The sequence below is a fragment of the Lottia gigantea genome, assembly GCF_000327385.1.
Source record: "Lottia gigantea unplaced genomic scaffold LOTGIsca_11, whole genome shotgun sequence".
NCBI lineage: Eukaryota > Metazoa > Mollusca > Gastropoda > Lottiidae > Lottia > Lottia gigantea.
In genome coordinates, this window is record NW_008707001.1 from 1,797,754 (window position 1) to 1,809,039 (window position 11,286).

The window sequence follows — 11,286 nt, forward strand, 5'->3', positions numbered from 1 at the left end:
CATTGTAAATGCGCAGTTTCTGTATTTTTCTCTAGTAATTAGATACCTTGAATTATGTTAAAAGAAAAGTAGAATAAAAAATAACATTGCTGAGTTGATGAGAGAAATATATGACCTAACTTTCTTGTGCATTGTTAAAATAAATATCATATAATATATTTATAATAACAATAACATACTTTAAAGAGATTGTCATGAGGTTTTTTCTTTTTAAAGAGATTGTAGAGAGGTTAGATTTTTTTATGTGATCAGAGACACTGATATCATCAATTTGCACAATTTGTCTGTGGTTCCTGCAATTCCACTAAAACTTGTTGTTGACGTTGCTAATCGCGAAGCTCCGTATGTGATACAAGCATATTTTGTGATTCCTTTGAGCTGAATTATAAGCTCTATATAATCAATATGCTGATTGATTATTAGCTATAATCAATACAGATCAATCAATTTATTAACATGTGATTTTCATAATCAATATCTGCTTCATTGGCTGACCTAGTCGTGCTGAAATTTCACTTTAAAGGGAATTCATTTGTAGATATATTCATTTATATAACAGAGTTTTGCCTTTTTATGTTAAGAATTATCACTTCCACAAGTTTATCGATACAAAATGTGACTTAGTAAAATATTTTTGAGCTACCCAAATCGAGTAAATACTGTCAAGATCTGCCATGAATCAAAATTAAAGAGCCTTAAGGTGCTGATCTGGATCTTAACCAACTCTAGGTTGTACAGGAGTTACTGTAATCCAATTCTTTGCCTGGCTGTTTAACTGTACCATAATTAAAACATATAAGCTTATATCACAATGTTATGATGAAGTTTATTTTATACCTGGACTGTGATAAAAGCCGTCTTTCTTGTATCAGTTCGAAAGTTTAGAAATGCAGCGATTTGGTTGGATGGTATGTTGATGAATACAGCCAACCAGAGTCTTTTATGAAAAGTCTGTAAACAAAGGGCCTTCATGTTTACATACTTTATATCAGATTGGCTGTATTTTCTGGTGCTGCATTCCGCGATACAAGAGAGGAGTCAAGGTTTAATTACAATGTTTGTAATAGCTTGTAATTAGTTTGCGATATCAGCATCCGCTGGAAGCGAACGTTAACTTGTCATCTACCTACCTACCTAGCTTGACAATGATGTATACATGTAAGCTTTCTATAAAATCTTTTAGAATTCCTTTAAATCTGCAATCTCTTCATTTTTATATTCTAGACATGTCAGTCAGCTCTGTATTGATTAGGTATTTAATGTCAATCAGGTAATAAACTAGAATGTGGAATTATAGTGAATTTTCAGTATTGACATTTTATTGGTTGACACAATTAGGGCATAATGACACAAAATTATTTGATTACTTGCATATTTTCAAGGTTACTTTGTTAAGTGTTTAATTACATTTGTGTTACTTGTTTAACTTTTCTTTGCCTTACATATTGTGGTATTTTTCATTACCTTGTCCCACTGTTGAGGACCTCTTTACAATCCCTTTAATGTCCAGTTGCGTTAATTACCCCTAGTGGTTAAGTGGACATATGAAATATTGATGAGTAAGTGACATTCTGATTGAACTGACCACTGTGGATATGTTGTTATTTATTATTAATGAAAGATCTGATAAGATAGAATGAAGAATGTCTGTATAGACTGATGACTGTTAGAGAAGGAGGATTGATGTACATTGAGGATTTTATTGCTTAACTATGTGTTCGGCCTAGTTTGGATCTGATCATCCGACATTTGTCAAAGAATTGATTGTAATATTTTGAGTAATTTGAATATAAAGACTTTAGTGGACTTCCATATAGGATGATTGTTTGGACTGGTTGTTAGCTGTTTATCCAATTTTTGTTAAAAAATTGCTTGTTTGAAATGGTTAATTTCAATTAAAAGACTTTAAACGAAGGTTGTGTTGTATTTGTAAACCATATAAAAGTGAAATAGTCAAAGCAGTTTATTGGACTTTTACCCCAAAAAATAACTGGTGAAACTGTTCTATAGAGAAATATTTTGATTGTTTTAAACATGATCAATGGACTTTCAGAATGGGACTATATTGAATTTGTAAGCCATATGATAAAGTGGAATAAGCTGTTTCTAGCTGGAAAGAAGATAAGAATGTTTGTCGTTTGTCTTATTCCATCAGATATTTTTGGAAGGATGTAACAAGCACTAAGTGTATATCAATAAGTAATAATGATTTAGAGAACTAAAGGTAGAAATATTTCAAGATGAAGCAAGGCAGTTCCGTATTTAATTTACAGTTAACTTATAGTAATAGAGTAAGTTCTGATAATTTATTTCTCTTTTCTTATAAAATGAAATTTTGACAGCCTTCTGCTCCGATCTACTCTTCTTCATCAGTGGATTTCTATATCACATGATGAGAGGGCCCAGTAGGAAATTGTCAAGGGGGTGGCACAGGCCATTCTGTCACTGTGGACAATGATAAGAAATTTTGAAATAAAGGGGGGTGGGGTGGGAAAGCCCGAGTCCCAGGGCCAGGAAATAAAGCTAAGTTTTCAATCAAATTCATACAGCTCATCCATCAAGAAAAGGTAAAATTTGAAGATTATTGTGATAATGTTAGAAACATTGTGCCCTAATGAATAATTTGATATTTTTTATTCTTTTGATACAATTAGTTATACACCTTTAAAATCTGCTTCAAATTTGAGTAAAATCTCTGTTGAATATGAAAAAAAGTTTGTAGCCCCAGCTCAGCCCTGTTACAGGCCACTCTGTAGAAATGCCACTGTTCTATAATTTATCAGATTAATAAAATGAAATGGAATTTAACATGAAACACCATGTGTATTGTGTATTGTTCCTGTATTTATAAAGTTCAAGTTAAGGTCAAGAAGATAGTCTAATTTCTAAATTAATCTCAATCTACCTGATATTTATATTAACAACATTTGTTCTACTTCTAACAAGGTAAAGTTATAGGGGGGATACGTTCAGCTCCCAAATAACAAAAATTGTTCAAAAATCATTTCTCAAGAAGTGTTTAAAAATCATACATTGTGACACAGATATATTAATTTTTGTAAATACAATATAAACTTATTCTTATTTTCGTTTGCATTAAGTTTTTCATATAACTTTTAAAAAACTTGAAATTTCTTTCAGAGAGTCCACGGAAGCTCATGACTCATTTGGTATTAGGGGGGGAGTGCTGACAACTGCTGACTCTCGGAAGCACTGGCACAGGATTTGGTATTAAGGTTTGTCAATTTGACATCCCTTTTAGAGAGTCCACATAGCTAATATTGTTTATGTGGTATTGAGCTTTGTCAATTCAACATTTCTTTCAGAGAGTCCACATAGCTAATATTGTTAATATGTATAAGATTGTGAATTCAGCCATTCTGTCGGAGAGTCCACATAGCTCATAATATTTCTATGGTATCATAAAAAGCCATAATGATTTTTGGTTTATTTTAGTTTGTCAACTCAGTATTTCTTTCATAGAGTCCACATAGCTAATTTGAAATTTTGTGTTGGATTAGTTAATAAAGAGAACTTTAGTCTGTAAAAAAGAAATATGTGCTTGTAGTTTTTATACTAATACTGCAAAGCAAATTGGACTTCCAACCTTTCAACATTTATTGGAAGAATTATAGTGCTGTAGCTCTAGAACTTCTATATATAGATTGCTTCAGGTCTATTTATATCTTCAGCTTGCAGGAATTTCATTAGTTAGCTTATGTCACGTCTAATATTGGTTTATAAGTTAATCAGTTAATCTGTAAACTATTCATACAATGTCCAGTTATTAGTTCATAGACATAATTATGTTTATTGGTATGACCTATCAATAGGTCAGTGACTGATTGTGGACAATGATTCAATAAATTCAATCAATTTTGACAGTAAGATATAGGGCTGAGTGAATGAGAGTTGAAGTTTATCAATATTAGTAATAGTATTATAGGTAATATAAAGAGGTGTCTGTAAGTTAAGTGATTAAGTTTAGAGTTAAGGTTTAAACCAGTCATACTATAATGAGAAATCAATGTCTATAATCAGACCACAATAAAGAGATCAGAGAATTAGTTTATATAGGTCAATCTCATTTAATAGTTTTATATCGCCTCTTAATCAGTGTCCTTATTCTTTAAAACTTAACTTAAAATGATTTTAGTATTCTAGTCATCTGATTGGTCAATCACTAAAGTTGATTTTAAATTAAGTCTTATTATCCAATCAGATTACTGTATTTCTTCAAATTTGGATTTTTGTCTTAGTTATGTTTTTGAGAATAAGGCCTCTGTTTGATATGAAAATTATATCTTAAACATCCAATGTGTATCTATCTGTGTATATCTGATTGGACGATATCATAGACTTAATAATATTAACTACATATTTCAATGACTGATAAATCGGTTTTATTTCTTACGTGCATATAACCTTAACGATAATCATATATTTTTATGTCCTGTGCCTGTGCCTCTGTACCATTGTTTTCAATGCAATGTTACAACCTTTATTCCCTGATAATATCATCTGCAGATTTAATTGTTTTCGACTGTTGAATCTGTTTTATTTCCAACTTGCATAATTACCATTCCTATATATAGCCTACTTTTACCTGTGTTACTATATATCTAAATATAACATTGGAATGTGAATAATTTTCTGTGCTCTGGACTTTTATAGTGGGAGGGGGGAAGGGGGTAATAGTAAGGATTTATAGTGGGAGGGGGTAATATTAAGGATTTATAGTGGGGAGGGGGTAATAGTAAGGATTTATAGTGGGGAAGGGGGTGATAGTAAGGATTTATAGTGGGAAGGGGGTAATAGTAAGGATTTATAGTGGGAAGGGGGTGATAGTAAGGATTTATAGTGGGAAGGGGGTAATAGTAAGGATTTATGGTGGGGGAAGGGGGGGAGAAAGGGGGTAATAGTAAGGATTTATAGTGGGAAGGGGGTAATAGTAAGGATTTATAGTGGGAAGGGGGTGATAGTAAGGATTTATAGTGGGAAGGGGGTAATAGTAAGGATTTATGGTGGGGGAAGGGGGGGAGAAAGGGGGTAATAGTAAGGATTTATAGTGGGAAGGGGGTAATAGTAAGGATTTATAGTGGGAAGGGGGGTAATAGTAATGATCCTGAAAGGGGTTACAGAAAGATAAAGGTTGATGTATTTTGAAATGATAAAATAGAATGATTTAGAGTTATACCATCTTTTACCTTTACTTTATGTAGTGATGCAATAGATTGGAATTTCTAGAATTTCTTGGCTCATACGAGTTTACAAGATGTAAGAAAAGATAAAATATGTGATAGAAGGAATGATATTTACCTCTGTCTTATATTATGATGCAATAGAATATAATTATTAGTAAAGAATAGGGTCAGGAGATGATTTGATATGAGTCAGATTGGAGTTACCTTTGTTTTATCTGCTGATGCAACAGAATTGGGTCAAGAGATGATTTCTCGTTTCACGTGAGACGAATCAGAAGTAAAAACACTTCAAAATGGATAAGATTAGCTGTGGTTGTGGTGGAAGCGATAACATTTACCTTTTTTCTTATCTGATGATGAAATAGAATTGGTTCAACAGGTGATTTCTCTGCTCACGTGAATTCGAATCAGCAGTAAATTCCAATACAAGATATCGATAGTTAAGGTTGAAAAGGTGACGTCTGATGTCAGTTGTAAGAAGTTATTGATAGGTGATTAACGTTGTGACAGGTTTGTACTCTAGAAACCTAGAATATATGCTAATATCTAGGTCTAGTTCGGTGATATTTATAAATATACACAGTAATATTGACCTTAAATAACTGATATTGACCTCAAGTTTATCATAAATAGTGTAAACAGGATTCCTATAGCAGTCAAATATGAGGAGAATTTAACGTTTTTAAGCGAAGATAAGATGGCAGGCAAGCAAATGCAGGTATGTAAACTAGTGTGAATTGCAAATTAATACCAAGTTTCCGTGTGCATAGGGGCACCAGCAGTTGTAGAAAAATCAAATGAATTCAGTTTAATGTTGTCTATTTGCACCTACCTTATTGGGCTTATGAAGTTGGGCAACATCATGCAATGAGGGAAATTTTGCAAGGACAGTGGCACTTACCATTTCAAATCAATTTTCAGCCTTCATAGCCATGTGTGTTATACTTGGAAAAGACCTATATATAGATATAGAGAGTGAAACATTTCTAGTTTAAGGTATATTTGAAAGAATTACGCATTTTTCATGCAGTTCTAGTAGTTCTGAAGGTTATTTACATATATTTAATCAATCTCTGAAAATGGTGAACCATCAGTGTCATTTCTATGAAACATCAGGTGAGAGGGCGCCGAGGAGGGGCCGCAAACTTTTCAGGGGGTCACAAGCCATTCTTTCACTATGTTAAATGATAAAAAATTTGAAAGGGGGAAAGCCAATCCGGCCCTAGCCGTGACCACCCACTTCGAACCATGGCCTTTAATGAATGGTATGTCAAATCAACATTTTATTTAACTCAAGTTGGACTTTGACACTATTCCCCTTTACTAATATTGATTAGTGCACTTATGACTGCAGATTGAGGTCAGTTTATTTAGTTTGCTACTGATATATTAGTTCTTGTGCACTTAGTGTGTCCGCGATATGAAAGAAATAGCAGTATTGACAAGTTGGCAAAGCAATTCCCACCATTATTTTATACTATATTGACAATCACCTGCCATATAATCTATATACGAGACATCATACCTTTATGATTAAATATCTACAGCCTTGAAAATGTGCAATGGCAAGCTCAAGGCTTTTTAATTTGGTTATCAAGAACATTGGCAAATGCACATGCACATTGGCAGTGCACATTTCTCTATCATATACCCATGATATATAAGAACATTTTTGATAGTGACGTCATAATACGATTATTTTGAGTTGAATAGCTAGAACCACAGACGTTTGACTGAAAATTGGAATTGTGGAAATTGATGCTATCAGTGTCCCAAATACAGATAAAATTTTGAGAAAACCTCTTTACATTCCCTTTAAAGAAATACGATGTAATACACAAAATTTTCTGAACTGATTTCCTTGAAATGCCTGTGAAGTATTATATTTTAATTAGTATGTATTCTAGTATATTCTCGTAGTTAAAGTTCGTTATAGGATACAGAGTGAAAGTGACTTTTAACTGACTTCTCAAGATTAAACTACTTGTATTTAATAACTGTAATTACAGACTGCAGTTAGGTTATTATGGTATAAAATATAATAAAAGAATTCATTTTCATATGAATTATGAAAAGCCAACATATCAAACATGAAAACTTTTTTCCAATTTTCATTTGGAATCATCTTTGATTATCAAATAACGCAACTTTTCAACGATTTACATCAGTTTATATGGTATATTATTTAGCACACAACATTTCAACGATTTATATTGTGGTGATTCTTAAACATCATCATGTACCCTGAACTGTGGCAGTGGAATGGTTCAGTCGGCGAGTTGGATTTTCTCCTGCTAGGCGATTGGGTGCCATGTGTTTAAATCCTCCTCAGATAAATTTTGATGCTTGTGCCTTTGCTTCCGAGAGTCGGTCCAGTGTCGGCTTTCACCCTCTAATACCTGAATTGTCACTCTACGATTATTTGATTAAGAATGCACTCGTCAGTAACCCTGTAAACGTAAATTTTTGATAGTTATAGTATTAAATTCTCACCCAACTGCATCCATTTATAAAATTACATTGTTATATTATATTACTATAAAAACTTGTGAAAGGTTTGGTTCACTGAGTTGAGATATTTATCGACAGGTGACATAATCAAACTTGTATTACAATATGTAAAGGTGTATAGATATTTAACAACTATGGCAATAACAAGCGATCTCACTTCATTACAGGGACAGGCACGCCATATACGATTTACATCTCAAATTTCAAGGGTGAGCTGTTAACACTATTACTGATTAGTTTAGCCGAAAAATTTTCTTAGATTAAGGTTCGCTAGGTTGAAAGAATGGCGAATCTATCCCTTTTAAAGTGGTTGAAAAAGGTTTTGTAGTTTTAATGTTATACCGGTCATATATGGTATAATCACATCATTCCAATATTTCAACAGATATCTGTGGTTCCTGTAATTATAGAAATTACATCCTAAAAGATACTTTTAATTTGAAAACCTCTTTAAAATCCCTTTCAGCAAAAACTGTCAAGTGGGCAGTGAGGGTAATTTTGCCACATCAGCAGCCTGAGTCAACACTTTTGCGATTCCAGACTGTCGAACCATATTTGACATGTACAGCCTGTAGTACATTAGGCTTCTATTAAGTTTTTTATCATCAAGACTAGACGAATGTCCATGTCGGTCTGACCCGTGTCAGGATCGATCCCTGGACCTCAAGGTTAGAGGAAATGTCTAACATGTTGAGCCACTATGGCTTCCTTTCAGACGATGGAGCTAACAGTATATTATGTTAAAGGGATTGTTTACAAAGAAGTTTCTGAATGTTTTATGTGTATTGGGGACACTGACAGCATCAATTTACACCATTCCATGTTCTATTTTATCAACTGTAAACTTTTAGGGATTGTAAGGTGGTTTCAAAACTCTTTATGTGTATTCATAGCTTCTATTTGCGGCATTCCTATTTTCAATCAGACCGGTATATTATAGAAATGCTTAACCGTGTGTATAACCTCATTATCACTGAAGTTGCTGATAATAAATTATAGGTTTATTATACAATAATCATAAAACGCAGAGGTTAAGGTGAATTACAACAAACACTTAGGCGTCAGACCGGAAATTGGAATGGTACAAAAAAAACGGTATCAGTGTCCTTGATACAAATTTTGAAAATCTCTACACAATCCCTTTAAAGATATATATTAGTTTAATCTTAAGAGTTCAAAGGATTAAAATACTGTAAAAAAATTCATTCATAAAAGAAGCATGGCTGTTACGCTTGATTAGTTCAATATATAAACTGAAAGGGGAAGTTCTAATGTTAGGGTGTAAAACCAAATAATGGCCTTGTACAATATGATAATAGTATACTGCATTATTAGATTTTATGAATTAAAGTCTTTATCTACCAGTAATTTGATAAGTAGAGATTTGATTGTTAAAGGGGTATAGTCTCTGTTATCATGACGTATTGTCTGTATACATGTGTTGACATGAATAACATTACACTGGCCAAATTTACCACCTATTTCCTTCTGCAGCTAAATATAAATATTTGGTTATGAGAAACAAGTGGCCCAACCTTCGCCAGCCTTCACCAATCTTTTATTATGAATCATTGTACAGTGTTTTTTATTTTTTGTCGGCTAGCGTCCATTTGTAGCCATTTGGATTAAGTTATCAGTGAAGTGTTTGGATAAGGTAAATATCCAAGGAATAAACCTGTGTTATTTTGTGATAAGGAAGGCTAAGAGTATATCAGCTATTTTGTGTGTTATTCATTAGGTATAATAGTGATAAACTAGTCAATATTATGGTGATATATGTCTGTTATAATGAAATTCATCAAGGTATTATGATATTTTATTTTTTTAATTAATTAACGAATTATATTATATATGAGATGAAATATCGGATAACAGAAGCTTTAGATAATCATGTATTGACATTATCTCTTTCAGAGAACCCATACATCTTGTATTGTTTATATCATATGTCCATGTTCACATCTTGGCATTCCTTTCGGAGAGTCCGTATAGCTAACTTTATTTATTATCATATTTTGAAGATACTGTCAGAGTCCATATAGCTAACATTGTTTATTGCCATATTTGGGCGTTTCAAATGGGTAATCCTTCTGGAAAGTCAACAAAAGTCCATTTGTAGTATATTATAGCATTTAGAATTGTTATCAACTATTCACAGGTCCCAATTCTCAATTATTTTAAAAGATATTCTGGCACCTATTTTTATGTTATATTCTGGTATTTTTTACCTGAAAGAAAACTGTTCCAAGGGTACTAAGTTAGTAGGGTCTAAGAAGTTTCAGAGGGAGCCTGTTCCTTGTTTGATGTACCCCCAGTCCAGAATGGAAAATTTATTTTCATTTAATGAAAATGGCCTGTAGTAATTTTTCTTCGGATACAGTACTTAATTTTCCCTTAGTGACTGATTCGTGGTAATTTGGCTTCGATGGTCCCTTACATAGTGATGCCCCAGGGGCTAGACTTTCAATTTCCTCTGAGGAAATACCCTGAACTTGACCCTTGCCTTGGTCAGTAATGATTTATTTACAGCCATGACTAATGAAAACAATATATCGTCTGATAAGGGATTATTAAAGCGTGACGCAGGACGTCTGATGTAAATGTATAATGAATTACGTAAGATTCGTATCAATCCGTCTGGTGTTGGTGACTATAGACACTATTTCTCCCAGGAATATATTTAATATATTGAAAATTGTCAGATATATGTGTGGGCAGGAACAGGTTTATATCATTTCCATCTTCACAATGTCAAGGTATTCAAGGGACCTTCCAATACCTTGACATCAATAGGCAGGCACTCGTATCACACAATCAGACCTCGACAAAAAGATCCTGAACAAATAAGCCATATTGATTTAGTCTTTCTTTTGGTAATGTACGATCCAATCAAATCAAATCAAATCAAATCAAATCAAATCAAATCAAATCAAACCACAAGCCTCTTTGATACAAGAAAAGTGCCTATTGATGTCAAGGTATATAATATCAAGTTTGTAATATCTTGACATTGTGAAGATGGAGTTTGTAATAGCTTGACATTGTGAAGATGTAGTTTGTAATAGCTTGACATTGTGAAGATGTAGTTTGTAATATCTTGACATTGTGATGATGTTGTTTGTAATATCTTGACATTGTGAAGATGTAGTTTGTAATAGCTTGACATTGTGAAGATGTAGTTTGTAATATCTTGACATTGTGAAGATGTAGTTTGTAATAGCTTGACATTGTGAAGATGTAGTTTGTAATATCTTGACATTGTGAAGATGTAGTTTGTAATAGCTTGACATTTTGAAGATGAAGTTTGTAATATCTTGACATTGTGAAGATGAAGTTTGTAATATCTTGACATTGTGAAGATGTAGTTTGTAATATCTTGACATTGTGAAGATGTAGTTTGTAATATCTTGACATTGTGAAGATGTAGTTTGTAATATCTTGACATTGTGAAGATGTAGTTTGTAATATCTTGACATTGTGAAGATGAAGTTTGTAATAGCTTGACATTGTGAAGATGTAGTTTGTAATAGCTTGACATTGTGAAGATGTAGTTTGTAATATCTTGACATTG

The 11,286-nt window shown here is 32.8% G+C and overlaps 2 protein-coding genes across 2 annotated transcripts in view; one reads left to right on the forward strand and one right to left on the reverse strand.

Moving 5' to 3' along the window:
• Positions 1–4,622: 4,622 nt before the first annotated feature.
• Positions 4,623–5,045, reverse strand: LOTGIDRAFT_110249 (hypothetical protein; the record flags this gene model as incomplete). Its single annotated transcript, XM_009047101.1, has 1 exon — positions 4,623–5,045. A coding segment is annotated over one exon (423 nt), but the record flags the coding sequence as incomplete, so codon positions are not given.
• A 2,804-nt stretch (positions 5,046–7,849) lies between these two features.
• The window catches only part of LOTGIDRAFT_156466 (hypothetical protein), a gene marked incomplete at both ends in the record, with an annotated part of 11,301 nt that continues 7,864 nt past the window's right edge, over positions 7,850–11,286 (forward strand). The window contains one exon of the mRNA XM_009047102.1: positions 7,850–7,924. Within this exon, the coding sequence (XP_009045350.1) occupies positions 7,850–7,924 (75 nt within the window). The remainder of the gene's footprint in view (positions 7,925–11,286) is intronic.